General features: G+C 41.5%; 1 protein-coding gene across 3 annotated transcripts in view; it reads right to left on the bottom strand.

Moving 5' to 3' along the window:
- col5a1 (procollagen, type V, alpha 1) overlaps positions 1–16,054 on the bottom strand; it is a 76,197-nt gene extending 60,143 nt beyond the window's left edge. For 2 of the 3 annotated variants that reach the window (XM_034601365.1, XM_034601366.1), the window contains exon 1: positions 15,636–16,053. In XM_034601365.1, the coding sequence (XP_034457256.1) occupies positions 15,636–15,735 (100 nt within the window). In that variant the 5' untranslated portion in view covers positions 15,736–16,053. Of the gene's footprint in view, positions 1–15,635 lie in introns of all 3 variants that reach the window. The other variant, XM_034601367.1, reaches the window with a different exon arrangement.
- Positions 16,055–16,723: the final 669 nt, after the last annotated feature.

Below are 16,723 nucleotides of genomic sequence, written 5' to 3'. Positions count from 1 at the left end.
AGTGCTAGTGTCAGGCTACAAAGACCACACAAAAAGTTCAGAAAAAAACTTTCAATAGCTCCATCCATCGGGCAGTGAAAGGGTTGCTGGGAAAAGCGGAAAGGCAAGTGGGCTGCTCAAAAAAAAGAGTTTGTACATTGTGCGCTGCCCTGCAGCCACCTCCAGCTGGATGTCATTACACTGACTCACATGCAGATCAGGTCAATTAAAAAAAAAAATCTACATTCTTAGACAGAGGTCTCAGTTTAAGAACACTTTGGCTGCAAATGTTCCTCTACAGCTGTGCAGCAATTGTGGAAACAAAGCTTCCTACGTTTTGCATTGATTATCTTATCAAAAGGGTAAGCTTAGCTTAAACTAAAGAAAGCTTGCTGAGAGCATTGAAATCCAAGAGATGCTTGAAGGTAATCAAGTTCTTTTATTGAAAAAACCTAAATAGAAATCAGACTTTAAGTATCTTGATGCCATCAAAAAAAAAAATAAGAATAGCAATCATTTGAGTGCATACCTCTGCTAAGACCTAACAAAAAAAAAAACACCCAATCTCACAATGTTAAAGAAAGTAAAAAAACTTGATTGAAGTTGATCCGCCCCCTGATCCAGATCTGTGCCAAACTTTAATGGGTTCATACTTGACCCATATCACATTCTTCCCCCATGTTTCGTGTAGATCTCTTCTGTTGTTCAATCTTGGCTATAAACAAACCAACCAACAAAAACAATGGACAGGGGTATGGTCCATACCGTTTTTACCATCCACGCAGACAGTCAGACTTCAAAGCTTTAGCTCCTTATGTTTCATTCAAAGCAGTTCTCCTGTCTTTCGCTCTTTCACTCTGTTGTGTGTGAGCGTGTCCTCTGCGTTTTCCACAGTGCATGTGCACAAAGGTCAAACAGTTTATACCTGTCTTTGCATAAATATTACCATCGCAGTCTGGAACAAGAGTGTGAAGACATTTCTTTCAGCAGACAAGAATTGATTTAGTCATATAAATGTGCTGAGTGGTGCTTTCCTATCTCATCTCAATCTTTCTGCCTTTTTCCTCCTTCATGCAGGAAGTCTACACAAACGTGGCACTCTGCAGACATGGCTTCAGGGGTGTATTAATCAGAGTACAGTAATCCAAGCACCACACCCAGCTGTTTAAAAAAAGCCATCTAGTCCATCCTTTAAGCATGTCAAACAGATAACTGCATTAATATTCCTGGATGTGCATACCACAGGCTGACAGAGCCTCTAAAGCAAGTGAAGGGTGTAAACAAAGAGAAAGCTTTGTCTGTCATCAGGTCATAATGAAGAGACAGGCAGAAACTCAACCACGGGCCAGAAAATGTCTATCATTCACCATGATGACAGAGGTCCACTTAATGAGCTCCTCAATTAGGTAGAATGGAGGCAGTTTTTTTTTTTTTTTTCATTTTGTTGTGCTATACAGATGGTCTGGACTTAGAGACTGTAGGAAGTTGAATTAGGTGTAACATTTTAGTTTGATTTTGCACCTGATCTTGACAGTATTGTGTAATTGGAGCCAGGAGAAGTATTCTCTTTAAGTATGGTCCCCCTATACTGCAGCAAGAGAGAAGCCAGTGTTCTGGCACAAGTCATGTGCATGCCGATATAAACAGGAACCAGATTTTCTACTGTCCTGTTGGCAACAAACAAGAAAGAGAAATGACTAAAACTAAGACCGGCATTTTCTTTGCTTGGTCCAACAACGAGGTGGAACTCGTAACTGTAACTTACAATAAATGTTAGCAGCTGGTAGTCGAGGCTTGACTGATGAGAGCCAATTAGGAAGTGAATGTGAGTGACAGCATCATAATTTCAAAAAGTCCATCCAGACTCAAATTCAAGTCTCCGGGTTCCAAAAACTCTGCAGCACGCCAGGCACCACAGGAAATGGGATGCTTTCACATGATTCACCGAAGCTTGTTGGGCATGGGTTCAGCATATTGTGAGGTTATGGGACTCTCTTGTTGTAATGTTGTTTTGTACTGTCACTCACTCCGGTAAGGAGCTCTGGGTAACCATGGTGATGGCAGCAACATAAGGGATTAAAACTAATGTGGTTTTGCCAGTTGTCTGTGGAAAAATGTGTTAATAAACGGCCACAGAGGCCAAAACAAGAAAGCTGCTGTTTGTTAAAGGTCAGTAAAATACCGTTAACATTTTTTAACATTGGGAAATGTAGTTTTGCCATGAATCAAAGTCGGTGTTCTGCATTGTTATTGTTTGCAAATGGGAGATACTAAGAACTAATCTTAAAAAATTAGAAAATGGACCCTCTTTATTTGCAGAGTTCGTCTCTTAGCAACTGAGGCCTTAATGCCTACATTAAACATCGGAAAAGTTGAATAAAATGTTTATTATTCACACTCAGCAGCTTGGAGCATGAAGATACAGTAATTGAAGCACAGGGAGTCCTGTTTCAGGGGAAAGACGAGATCGTGTTGAAATGATTATCCAACATCAATTAGACGTAATGATTCTGAAATGAAGGGTTTGAAAGATTCAAGATAAAAGACATGACAAGCACCCAGGGAAGCGAGATGAAGCTATGTCTGTTTAATTACAGCGTCTAAAATTTTTGCGCTGAAAATGTTATATTTATTCATCAAACCGGCAACAAAAGATAAACTGCTTGTAGAGACCGTTTTAACAGCCTACAATTAACTTTTTGGGAGTTTATTGTAGGCAGTTAGGCGCCTGAACGCCTCGGTTGTTTCTACCAAGCTGTTTATAATTTGTTCTAGTAGGATGAGGCTGTCTCAGAGATGTGATGGAACTCGTCTGCACCTACTCTTCTATAACAGGCTATGACAACTTGCATTTTAATTAAGTAAAATCTTTCTAAACGCTGCACTGTTGCTGACTAGACCCTGCTAGTGCCTTGCAGCAATAAGTGACATTCAGAGAGAGAGAGAGAGAGAGAGAGCATTTTAATTTAATACTGTTTTTAACAAGTAATCAAGGCAACTATTAATCGTTGCCCTTTTCTCAGACAACCACAGTCAACCTCTTCTGCTGCAGTGATTCCCTCTAACCTGCCAACAGCCAGCTGCACATCATCCCTTGGGAGACCGATCAATTTTGTCACTGACAGTTACGCAGAGATCCAAACAAGGACTGGACTGGTTAATGCCGCGACTGTTTAACTGTCTAAATGACCGAGCTGCAACATTCACGTTCGCTTTTATGACGAGTGAGTCTGTGATTCTCAGACTGTTACAAACCATCGAGCCGTTGCATCCCTTTTCCACCGCCTCTTAATTCATCACAACACACACACACTCACTCACTCCAGGACCTTATAAAGACCCACAACCGCACAAGGTGCCTGACACTCTGGTGATGACACGAACAAATACTCACCTCAAATTGTACTTCTTGTAATAACGCTAAAAATGATATCCCTCCATGTTAGACAACTTCGCAATCATTCATCAACATGGCAACGCATTAGCTGTAGCAATCACTTCATTGTCTTCACACCAGAATGTCTAAACACACACAAACAAACAGGGACTACTGGTAAACAGTTATCAGTTGTTTCCAACAAGCTGCAGCCCGTTTTATTAGTTTATAGATGACAACAACACACAAACAGTGATTAATGATTCAAAGCAGTTCCTCTGGGCTACAGCCGCCGACACTCTGGCAGTTCATCATAACAATACGGATGTCGCGATTACAATAACAACATCATCATAACAGCAACACAAGGAGGGAAGAAAGAGGGGGAAGTCTCTCACGACCCCTGCTGAGGAGAGTTGCTTTTGCTAATCCACACTGACACCAGCTAATCCCATGAAGATCAGCAGCTTTTTGAGAAAGGAAGCAATTGACATGAGGATGCCCCCTCATTCCACACCTGTTAACCACTCTTCCCCTCCGTCGGTCAGTCAGTTCTATTATCAAACTGTTCTCTTCTCTCATTTCCTTTTTTTCTCATGTGTAATCTGTTGAGTTCAAGGACCTATAAGCAACTACAGGGCCTCTTCTTTAGCGAGAGATGAGCTGGGTGGAGAGGGCCAGTTAGCAGGGGGAAGGTGAAGAGATAGCATGATACAGTATCCAGACACCAACTACAAAACAATCAATCTTGGAGCCCATTGGCTATCGTCTGACTACAAATTATAGCCTCTGTGGGCAACTGACCATATATTTGGGCTTTTAGTGTAGACAGCTGATATTCAGGCCAAGACTCTGTCTTCTGTTCAGCACACACAATTTACAGTCCGACTAGCTTCTTTTATCGCACAAGCCAAACGCTTCTCCACACAAAAACCAAACAGGGTTACTTTTTGTAGGTGTCTTAGGTCCAGACAACATTTTGGATAATCTCAGCTATATGCATATGAATGCGGATAAATTTAAAAAACGGATAGCCGATGAATTTCCATCAATGTGTTCCACCTCTTTTGCTCTCTACACACACTGCTGACCTGCGGGCAACCAAAGCCTGCTCAAACGTGATTTAGCAACTGAACCATTTTCTCCTTTAATAAAGGAAATCGGACACTTTAGAAAGTTACAAACACAAGCATCAACGTTATTTCTCTCCCTCTTCGATGTATTCCCACACACCTTCATTCATGGCCCTCTGTCACCGGCACTCGACCTTCCAGCGGAAGCCGTCCTGACCACATCCTAAGCCACAGGTGCGGGTCTATGTCCCACCTTGTTAAGCTGAGATGTTTACCCACTTAACACGGCAGTTCCCTCGAGAGGCCAACACCTCTGGCACATGATGCTAAAAATACTTTCCCCTGCGACCACAGCCCTTCACATCCTCGATGGCAGGTTCTCCACACATACATAGAAGCTGTTTACATGACACGGCCTTGTGTACATATGCACACCGCCGGTCAGCCCCGCCTCCTCTGCTGCGTAAACTGCTCTCATGCAATGGAACATGATACAAAAAAGTTATACTGTAATTACAGAGCATCCTTTCACCTCTAGATCCCTTCAAAATACATTTATGTATAAATAAAACCCCTTCATTTAATCTCATTTAATCCATATATTAACAGAACAACAGACAGGGGCACTATTCTACATTTCACCAATGCTTCCGTCATTCACAAACCCTCTACTATCCACAGAAATTCATTTACAACACAATTACAAATGTGCAAGCAACAAAATTCGTGAATGGAAATTTGAAAATGGGGGATCGGGTCTGGTTGAAAAACTTAACACACAGGATTCACTCATCCTGTCCTAGTTGATGTACACTTGTCTTCCTCAAACTGTACAAACCATTGACTCTAGTTAAAGATGGATGACATGACCGCTCGCCAAAAGTGAAGCCAAAATGTCTTGATCACCACCTGGTGGCTGGCTGCACTACAGGTCATAAACCCTGCCTCCCCTCAAACTAAAAAGTCAAAGTACACACCAAAGATTGTTTGTCATTGTACAGTAGGTAGCTCTTAACACACTGATGTATTTTCAAGTGCTAGTTTTTCCTGTAAGATTGGTTTTAATCATTTTTTGTTTGGTTATTTTGATTTCATAAAAACAGGGTGAAACCTGATTGGTCGAGAGCGTGCATCTCCCTACTTAGCAGACTTGTGTTCAACGTTTTCCAAACTCTTTATTATAAAAACTCTTAGATGCATAACGTATATCTATTTCTACTCCCCTTGTTAGGGTTTTACTAAAGTCATGTATGCAGTGGAAACTGTAAGTGTAATGTTAAAATTAGCGAGTAAAGTGCTGTATCTTTGAAGTGATGTGCTAAAAGAGGAGCACTTAACTTTGATTAAAGCCTTTTATGGGTTTGTTTGTCAGACATGGGTCTGGATGAGGTTACAGCACCGTAAAGGCTAATGAATTCATAAAACATGCAGTAAAAGTGTGAATTACTTCTTTTTTTTTTAAAGCGTGATGAAACATACTATATTACAGCAGTTACAGAGAAAAGTGGGCATGATGTGATTTTACAAGTATCTTCCCCTCCCTACCTCACTACATTTTCTTTCTACCTTTTTGCACCCTTTCTCTGAACAGTAGCTCAAGTGCCAGATTCATAATCCTACTTTCGGCTCAGTGCCAAGACTGTGGTGGATCCCATTCCCCTAACCCATCCATCTACCCTTGATTTCCACAAATGCACTTACACGCACACACACCCTGTCTGTAACAATGCTTACTGACTCCAAACGGCACCATTTCATTTGACAGGAGGAGGGGTGCAGGAACAGTGAATTAGGACTTTATCATGGGGGGCGGGGATTAACATTCTTCCCTCTTCCACTGCCCCCTATCCTCCTCCTCTGGCCCTTCCTGAAGTGAGGCCTGACTCTCCAGGCACATGCTTGACCTGGTGCTGAGGACAAGGAGTAATTAGCAGCCATAAGGAGGACCCTGCCTCTCTTGGAAACCACGCACAGCTGAAAACAAGAATGTCCAATGAAAGACTTCCCCCTCCTAGAGCGCATCACCGACAGAGAGGGTGTAAGGTTTTTTTCTTTCCACCTGATTCTGTTATAAAAAGTTAACTGAAGGCAACTGTTGCGAAGCCGGAGTCTCACTGTGAATACAGCGGGTTATCATTAAAGCCCTGACTTTAATTACTTAAAGCGAGACTATGTAAGTTTCTGAAGAGGATGAATGAGTTCAACATTCTTCTTCTTCTTCTTCCAATTAAAAGTTGAATTCATAAGCAACTAAAGCACTCTGTTATATTGAAGTCACAGTGTAACTGAGCATTCTCTATATGCACTACTGTTACGCTTAATCTAAAGCATTTACCCTTATACGATATTAGCCTATCATGTTCCATAGCCACAGTTCAGCAAAAGTTACAAAAGTTTGTTTTACAGTGTAAACCATCAGGAGGGAGGATTGTTTAGCTGAGGTGACGACCACTTTGTAAATACGTGACATTTATAATCTGAAATAGTGCCTTTCTCCCTTTAGGGTAAATGTTTCCTCTCATAAAAGTGTTTCAGCTTCTATCAAATCTGTGGAAAGGGTCTTTGTTTCAGGTGTGGTGGAGTTAAAACAGAATTCTGGCAAAAATACAAAAGCATCAAGGTTTAGAGTCCAGGATTATTACAGCAGAAAACCTCTCAAAACACACTCATCAAAACTGACCTTGAGTTGTTGCGTCTGGGTTTCATGTGACCAGACCTGGGAATCATACCACAGGTATTAAGCTTGCTAGATTTAACACATTATATACACTGCATGGAGATCGCTGGTCAAGTAACACATGAGTAACCCAACGCAGGCGCGACCCAGACGTCTGTTGGCAAGATGGCAAGCAATCACACACACCTGAGCACCGCAGCCTAATTAAATCTACTGACTGCTTAACAACTGCCAGGGAGATTTCCTGGCAATCTCCACATCCTCTGCACGCTCTGCAATAACACTGCACCAACATGGACGACGTGCTGTGCTCACACATACACACAGTTCTGAGGACATGAGCCCGGCAAAAAGTCGTACTTGAGTGGCTGTAAGTGAGTTATACTTTAGTAAACATCTGTAAAACCCTGCCAAGGTTGGGTAATTTGACCGGAAATCAATCTTGAGTAGAGTAAATGCAATCAGATCTTCCTGAGAATATGGTTTAATGAGAGGAGATGGTGTGAAGTGAGATTAAAAGGAATTTAAGCATACTAACTCCTTTAAAAAAAAAAGTAAATAAAAATTGTACAATCAAAAACCCACTCACTCTTTCTTAGCAACAATGACACCAACTTTAAACTTTAGATATTACTATGTAACTGACATTGATGAGTCGGTTCATTACTACTTATGGCCATAGTGGGTGCAGTTCAACAAAGGTCACAGAGTATCTCTGAACATGATAAGCTATTAGCATTAGCAGTAATCACATTGTCAGCAGCTTTGATTTGATTCAAGAAGAAGTAAGAACTATGAATGCCTGCAGGTATCTCTGATTAAATAACGAGTTTTAGGTAACGGCTCTGAGCAACATGAGCCAAACAAAGTCTGTGAATGACCTCACGTGCCAGTATCAATTAAGTTTCATTTAATCGGCTGACTTTGATCTAGACTTTACATGACACTGACCCAGTGACCTCCACTGAGAGCGGCACGTGAACGCCGCAGTGGGGGAGGAAGAGGCAGCACAGGAAATACAAACAGGGAAATGTTTTTGTTTATGCACTTAATGCCTTCATTTCCCTGTTGACGACCAGCTCATGATGATGAGATAGATTAGCCTTAACGTCCAATCACAAAATGACAGGAAACGGCAAGAAATGGCAGTCAGTCAGACCGAGACTCATGCAGACAAAATGCACCCAGCATGATCTGCAGATACAGTCTTGCATATTCACACAGATGTACTGTCTCCGTCTCTCACACACAGACACAAGATGACAGGCCCTCAGATGTGAAAGATGATCCAGAGAACAGAGAGTTATTCTGACCACAGCTACTCTTCTGTGAGCTTCAGCCGAGGTCTTATTGCTTTAACAGAGGGAATACCAGATGGTTTACTTCACTGTCTCCACGCTGCAGCTCACAGCACTTTGGATAAATCGCAGTCTGCCGTCCACCAGACGAAGATGGAAAAACCGAGTCAAGATTCCACGGTGCACCTCTGAATGCACATTTGATACCAAATGCTCCCTTTTTTAGGAACGTGTTATCACCATTATCTCTGTCTTTCATCTCGCCTTCCACCCTCTGTGGCCTTGTCTTTTTTTGCACCAGCTTCATTCTAAAACCTCCTTTTGCTTTATACCCCTCTGCCTATTTTATCTTTTCCTGCAATGAGGCCTCTCCCTCATTCTGTCTCTCCCACAGCAGATATAGTTTTGATGGCTGCCTGCTGAGAAATTTATGATAAAAGATGGCCCTGCAGCACTGAAATTACAAAACCATTTCCTCTCAACCCCACTCCCAGATAACCATTATTCCAGCACCAATACACTGACAAAAAAAATATCATTAAACTGAATCTTATGAATATAAAATCCTGCACAGTAGTGAATCTTTCCTCTTGTTAAAGGCTTTCCAGCACTGATACACCCAGGCCTATCAAACCTACGTATTACATTTTCCAACTCTTCACTGAGGTGTTGTGCCTCATAGCTAATGATGGCAATAGATCCAAATACTGCATGTTGTTTTCTGACAAAGAAAGTTTCATCATCATTAGTGACCTGTCAACATGTGCAAAGAAATGCTTTAATTAATCCCACATAAAAGTGTAACGTCCAAAAACGGATTCACAAGCTTATCTTTTTCGAAGTTATGCTTTTAGAGTTGTGTGAATTGAATACTGACATCTTCCGACTCAAAGATGCAAGTCAAGCATCAAAAGCGACACCATTTCAAGATGCATATAGATAGCTATGCTAACAGTGTCTAAAGGGAAGAGAAACCAACCAGAAAGGATGGAGAATGTTAAAGTAATGGCACAGCTTCAGTAAAGAGTAGCAATGGGAATTTATAAGATCTAAAATATCTGCTTATGCTTATTAGATCCTGACAAATTTCTCATATGGAAAAAAGCAGTCCAACACAAGTTTTAAACAGTCAGAACACAGAGTGGCAAAAGGTATGCATGTGATCAGGCGAGGATGAAACGAGCTAAGTCTACTTGCGTGAAATATTATTCCAACAGTGTCCATAAAATACATGGTATTACTGGAATTCAAGCCGATGCTGTGTGGAAATTAGTTTCAGCAAATTTACAAACAAAAAGACCTTCTTACAGACGTTATCACTGTCATCAATGTTTCTTCCTCTCTGCATTGATTCATTTGTGTTTTGAGTTTGACTGCAACTGTCAGAAAAACTTGCTGACATCAATAAAAGATGTTGATGAGCTCAGTGTGCACACCTGAGGGTTGAAACCAACCCTAACCCAAACCATAGGAGAGATTGATGAAAACCTGAAATGGAAAAACCATAAGGAAGGTAATGTTCTTGTGATAACATACACTGTAAATGTAGCCTGGGGGTAGGAAAAGCTTACCATCTCCTGTAGTGGCAAATAATCTGCCTGAGCTGCAGTGACAGCCAAGTCAACCATCAATTCATCTCCTCCTGACACTTTAGCTAGTGTCAAACTTGAGCAACATCAACCCTGTGGGTGAACAGAAATGATTTTGACTGACGGTAGTCTACTTTACCTGAGACAAAATCGAAATAAGCCACTGACTCCATGTCCCAGGTTAGAATGGAGAAAAAAACTATTAACTTTGTTTTGCAAATTATGTTACAGGAGAAATCCTAATAACTTCCAAGACTGCAGTCTTTCCCAAACTTGACTAAGTACTGTCTGCAAACATAACCATTACAACGTTTTATTATTATTTAATTGCTACATTATTAAATTGCAAAAGTCACAATTAAAAATAGTACACATGACTTCAATAAAGTTTTGACCAGAAACCATTGTATTTCCCTTTTAGAAGAAAAAAGTGCTTACACTCAGGATTTCTGCTGCCCAGGCTGTGGCTAAGCTCGGGCTGGGGAAGGGGGAATGGGGTTGGAAAGGATGAGTCATACATTGCTTTCCATGCTCAATGATTATAATACCCCATTACAGAGAAAAGCACTGTTTCCCAGCTCAAGTGAATAGTCGGCTTGTGAGCCAGGACCAGACTTAACGTTTAACTCAAGCCATGCACTTCATACAAAGCATACTGTTAAAAAATCAACTTCAGGGGTGGAAGTTGCATCATGAGGTAACACTTTCAACTTTTTACATCACCGATGTGTCCGTGTTGACATTTCAAACGGGACTGCCTCCATTTTGTTCCTTTTTGTAAGGATAAAGAGCAACTCAGCCCTTTCTGTCTGAAGCTGAAATGATTCATCTCTGTCTGAGTGTCTCCAGCAGATAAAAGATTTGTGCAAGAAACACCTTTTAGATAAAACTATCTGCAGCTGGCTTCAATTTCACTGTGTCTTCAGCACAGAGGACCATTGAGCAGTGCAAAACAATTATTTCACCCTTAATGAGTCTGGAAAGGGATAGATGATATCCTGGCCAGGATATGGCAAATAATGCACTATTCGTTGCGAACAAAGAATCTCCTCAACTCCAACACGGGGTCAAAACCTTGTCCTGCATATTTTGTACAATCTCCAATGCTGTTATCAGGCATTAGAGGCTTATTTACAGAGTCCTTTCCACAAAGTCTGCATTTGCAGGGTGAAGTGGCACATGCGATTGCAGGGTCACTGCTTCTCTCCACAGTCCAGCTGGCTCAGATTCCTTCCTCAGAGCCACGGCGATATAGGCACACACAAGACGCTCCTTCTTTTTTCTCAACGCCACTTATCTGACTGAGCTGGACCTGACCTCGGGATCGCCACTTAAAGGTGATTAAGAAACCACCCACAGAAATACCGTCTGACTGAAAGATGATTACCAATAGAAATGGTAGTATTGGCTCTGAAAGCAATGGTAACGCAAAGGTACGACTGTGTCTGCCTCTCACTATAGGAGCTCTACAGCATCATTCAGGGCTAACTGGCTGTTAGCATTGTGTTAAAGAAGAAAAGAAAAAGTTGGCACATGGAAAGTTCTGCGAGGTCTGTAGGAATTCAATCACATCTTTAAGCTTTTTAAATTGGCCACATGAAGAACTTAACACATGGTGGCAAAAAAGGCTGACTTGGCTGAGCCCTATAAATTCCTTAAGAAAGAGTGTTGTCCAGATATAAAGAGACTGTAAATATAGAAACAGCTGTGGACCAGGTGTATCCGACCTTTAACCTTGTCATAAAGTCAACTCACTTCAACAGAAAGAACCTTTTAATGACCCTGAAAGTGTGTGTGTGTGTGCAAACCTGGCTGAATCGCAAAAGGTACTAACTCAGCTATAAGGCTGCAGATGTTATTTGATTAGGAATTTTTCACTAGAACCAGCCCAGAACGGTGTATTTTCTTTTAAAAAATGCAACGTTTTTTTTTTTCTTTCATGGTCCCCTGTTTCACCAAGAATGGGAAGAAAACATCTGGAAGACATTTCTCTGGCTTTTTAGAGGGCTTAGCAGACAGCACAATGGAACTCATCGAATCCAGATGTGAAGGCGATCGGTGAAACAGCGAGGCTTTCTTCTGTTTATCCCATTAAAACGTACATGAGGATAAAACAACTATCGGCTCCTAAAGTTTGGAATAATTTTTTTAATTTCTTTTGCGTACCTTTTTTAACGCCGTCTTCTGTTACCATCAGTGACTTTGGCCAAAATCCATCCTTGTTTTCATTTGCACATGGTATTCAAAGAATGTTTTCTCAGTATTTTTGATGACTAAAGTACTCTATACAAGTAGGTTCTGGTCCTGTGTGAATATTTGTCATGGACGAAGACCATCCAAAAAAGTTTTGGTTAATTAATGATAACAAACCACAGCAAAAAAAGAATGAAAACAGACGTTCCAAGACTCGTGAAAAGAGTCCATTGATCTGAAGGAAGTTAAGAGAAAATCAACTCAGCAGAAACCTGAAGGAAACCTTTTGGAGAAGAAGCCAGATTTGGTCCACTGCAGAAATGCTGATCGTAAATCTACTCAACTACTGAGGTCCCACACTGGGAGGCCAGGGCATTATATTACACTTAAATGGAGGAAAGTGTCTACTAGCTGGAGGTTTGGTGGCCAAAACCCCTTTATTAACTAAATCAAGCTAATTCTGAATCTTAGTATATAGTTAAAAACTCTCCATTTCAATGGGACTGTTTAAGAGCAAAGAAGAGGTTTTATACAAAGCACAATAAAACATTGACAGAAACTCATTATCTTTCTCTGTGACCTCCATCAGTCAAAGGAGGATTTACAGACACAAGGAGCTGCAGCAAGAATTCGTATCTTCAGGCACTGAAACTGTAAACCTGACAGCAGTGGCAATCCCAACGTCCTGACCTTCACCTTTGAACTCTGACCCCTCTTCTCATTCTTAACCTCCATGTCTTATGAGCCTTCTGGTATTACCACTGTTCACATATGTTTAAAATGAGGTTTCCTCATTAATGCCAGAGTCAGATGACCTCCCTGAAAAGTCTATGGACTCTGACTTCCCTCACTCTCTCTAATAAAGCTAGACTGTCTGGATCCTCTCTGACCTCAGGTTGCTGTGAACTCTAAACTACCTGGTAGTGTGCAAAAAATATACTTTGAGAATATGCTTTAGTGTTAGAGGCACATTTTAATATTTCTCTTGAGTTTATCGGTGGCAAAAATACTATCATAGAGTATTACATTCTTCTCCATTAGAGCTTTGCAGGCGAGCAGGCCAGGCTTCATTTCCCTGCAGACCAGTCAGTGATTCTGAGGATCAGTACAACATTAAAACTGCACTCATCTATGTTTTATATTAACAAATGGCTGCTTGATGTGAAATGAGTGACTCATAGTAACAAAGCCACAGCAGATGTTCACCACACTCAGCTCTACAGAGCATTTTAGCATTTAGCAGTTGTGGTTCCCTGTTGCAGTTCTGGTCCTGGTCTCGGATCTTGTATAAAGCAGTCGCTTGGTGTACGGTGTACAGGTAAAGTTAGCAACTAGCGTGTGTTAGCACGGTGAAACATTTAGCAAACTACAGACCTTGAGACTTTTGTCCATAGAGTTGGTGGAGACCAAAGCCGAGCTAAAAGGAGAGTGAATATTTATCTTACATTCAATAGGTTGAAAGAAGCACGAATCCAAATGACCAATAAGGTTTCTCCATTTCTGCTGTAAATACAAGGTTATTGTGGTGAGTTATGTGTTGTGTTTTCAGCTCCTTTTACTGCCCTGGGTGGTGAAAAATATATCAACTAAAACAATTCTATTGGCTAAAACAAACTAATCTTACTAAATTTGATTGAGGCATTTCTTACATTTGGAGCTAGCAAATCTGGTTATTTTGACAATTTTGGATTGTATCCATAATGGAACTAATAATTGGACCCAATACACAAAGTATATAGTAAATGAAGAATGTTATTTGAGTTGCCAAATCTCTCATTTTGTAATGCGCAAAATATTTAATTCAATCATAATACTTTGTTCAATGCTTGTAAATCTTACCATTTTAAATTGGCATGCAGATATACTGTATGGTTGACAAATCCATATAACCAATAGTGGTGCTTATGGGCTGGCTGAATGTACAGATGCATGTACAGCATATCCAGGTCCTCTTCCACAATGATGGGGAAGACACGTGCAAATCTTGCATACAATTTTTAATTCAAGCCAACACCATGATATTTAAAGCTTTGCTCATTTACATTCAATCTAATTAGTTTGCATAGAACTTGTCATGTAGTTGGCACGTTGCTCACGCTCATTCATCAAGTGTTTCTCATTCAGCACGTGTCAAGTTTCAGGAAGTGTACCAGCCCCCTGGAAAATCACTTACAAGACTCTGGCTGCTCTGTGTCAGTTTTAAGAGCTGATTAACTCTAGCCTGGAGCATCACAATCATTTCCATGCTCTGTAATGTCCCAACTAAATTCCTCTCCAACTTCCCCCTGTCATCAAAAATGACCCAGATCTTGAACCAACTGTTAGCCTATATGCTGACCAAGTTTCTGTTCAGCTTACAACCAGTGTTTACAGGCAACGTGGGAACAAGCGGCACGAATTCCCTCATATACATTTAACAGCACCAACAATGTGAGCCAGTAAAACCATTTCAGCTCCATCTGTTTTTCATAATAATTATTTCAATGTCTCTGTCTTCAGGCGGCAGCATTACACACTCCACACAGACACTTTCAAACTGTCCTGCACAGACAGAAGAAGCCACCTGTTCACCTCAAAGTCCTGTGTCAGAGACTCACAGCGGACCACCAACCATGCCAGGCAGTCTTAAGGTGCTAATAATAAATGCAGGCCAGACCCCAGCCCCACTGTCACAGCACGGCATGGCCCCTGAGCACCTATGGGACACAACAGTCCCACACGAGTACATAATGTGTTTTTTTTCTTCCATCAATCCTGTCTTCGGACTGGGTTTGAACTCTTTTGAAGTTACAAATTCCAAACTTTTACATATGTGTCACTGAGAAGCATGTGGAGTTTCTATAGAATACATTTGTGAAATATGCGGTTGTTGCCGTCTTAGCATAAAGGGCCCACTGCTTTAGAGGCTGTGTCCTGATCCTGGTGTCTGAGTCCTTAAAGGCAGCTCCACCCTGCCACTTCAGACAAGCTCCAGCCCCGCCCTCTTATGCTCATCCCTCTCATCAGTTAAAAGAAGAAAAGAAAAAACTGAAAAAGAAAAAAGATTGAAAAAAACTGCTTCAGCTGCACCAGAGCCAAATTACAGTTACAGCACAGTGACAAGTCTGCAGAGTGCAAAAGCAAAATGGATTTCATCTTAAAGTGACATCTGGAAAACACATTTTATTTGTGCACACCTCCCTGCAGAGTTGCTCCATATGATCACAGACAGAAGAAGCCAATTCAATCCTATAAGAAAGCGCTTTCCCCCAGTCTTTTCACACTAACACTACAGCCCCCTAGGTTTTGTGCAGACCACGTTGAATACATTAAAAAAAGGCACAAAGATGATTTAGGAGGAGAGGGGGGGTCCACTGTGACCCAAAAGACGGAGAAGACAAACTTTTACGCACAGCGCAGCGCGTCTCCAGAACAATCTGCATCCACAAACCCTCCCCAGCTGCGTCTTACCTGAACTTGCTTGCGATGTGACAAAAAGCAGAACCACCGCTAAAGTGATCTGGACGTCCCTTAACCTCCGTTTAACTTTCCATCTTATATGGGTATCCATGACCGCCAGAGACGTCCACGGCAAGTGGATTCACTGTTTCTCAACTTTCAACTACTTTGACGCGCAACAACTTCTTGGACAACTTCAAAAAAAAAAAGTCCGAAAAAGTCCCAGAGAAAGAGAGAGAAAGGGGGAGGGGGGGTGTATCGTTATTTCTCAAGCAGCCATAAGGGGTTTGTGAGTGTGGGGTTCCTCCAGCTGGCTGACGGATGGTTGACACCGTCTTCTCCCGCACTGCTCCTCTCCTCTCTGCTCCTCTCGACTGTCCTGCACCGCTGCTCCCTGCGATCACAAGTGCTGCCCCCTCCCTCAGTCGTCACATAGAGCCCCCCCCCCCGCTTCAAATCCAACGGGGCAACACACACACACACAAAAAAAAAAAAAGTCTTCTCCCCCCCCCCCCGGGCTGTCAGTCACACCGCGGACAGGAGGCCTGGACAAATCAGAGGAGGCCCTACACGAGAGGACGCCCTGTTATTGGCCGGGGGAGGGAGGAGAAGTTGAGAGAAAGTTTCACGCCTCCAGCTTCACTGCTTCTCAATGGTTTTACATGGAGTCTGTTTCACCAGAGGAGGATCAGAGCGGGAAAGTCTTGAAGAAATGTAGTTAGGTGATAACCGAGATAACACTGCTTCTCAAAGCTGGAGGGGCCTGCCCATCGTTATATATAAATATAATGTGATAGGCTATAATGTATATGAACCAGCATCATGTTGAACACTGTTTAACATATCTATAGGCCTGTACTTAAAATGTATTTATTTAAAATGTGGAATAGCTACTTGTTTTTTCATGAACTCATTTTAATAATTACCTTCTCTTTTATTTAATCATAAGCAAGTGTCCCCATTGTGGGACTTCTAAAGGATTATCTTATCTTATCTTATCTTAAGTGCTGGTAGCTGGCGCTGAGCCCCTGGATCCACAAATCCCTTCAAAAGCTCCATAAATTCTCTTCATTTTTTGTTTTTTGTTTTTAGTGCTCGAT

Source organism: Hippoglossus hippoglossus, chromosome 12, assembly GCF_009819705.1.
Source record: "Hippoglossus hippoglossus isolate fHipHip1 chromosome 12, fHipHip1.pri, whole genome shotgun sequence".
Taxonomy (NCBI): domain Eukaryota; kingdom Metazoa; phylum Chordata; class Actinopteri; order Pleuronectiformes; family Pleuronectidae; genus Hippoglossus; species Hippoglossus hippoglossus.
This window is presented reverse-complemented; position numbering and strand designations above follow the sequence as displayed.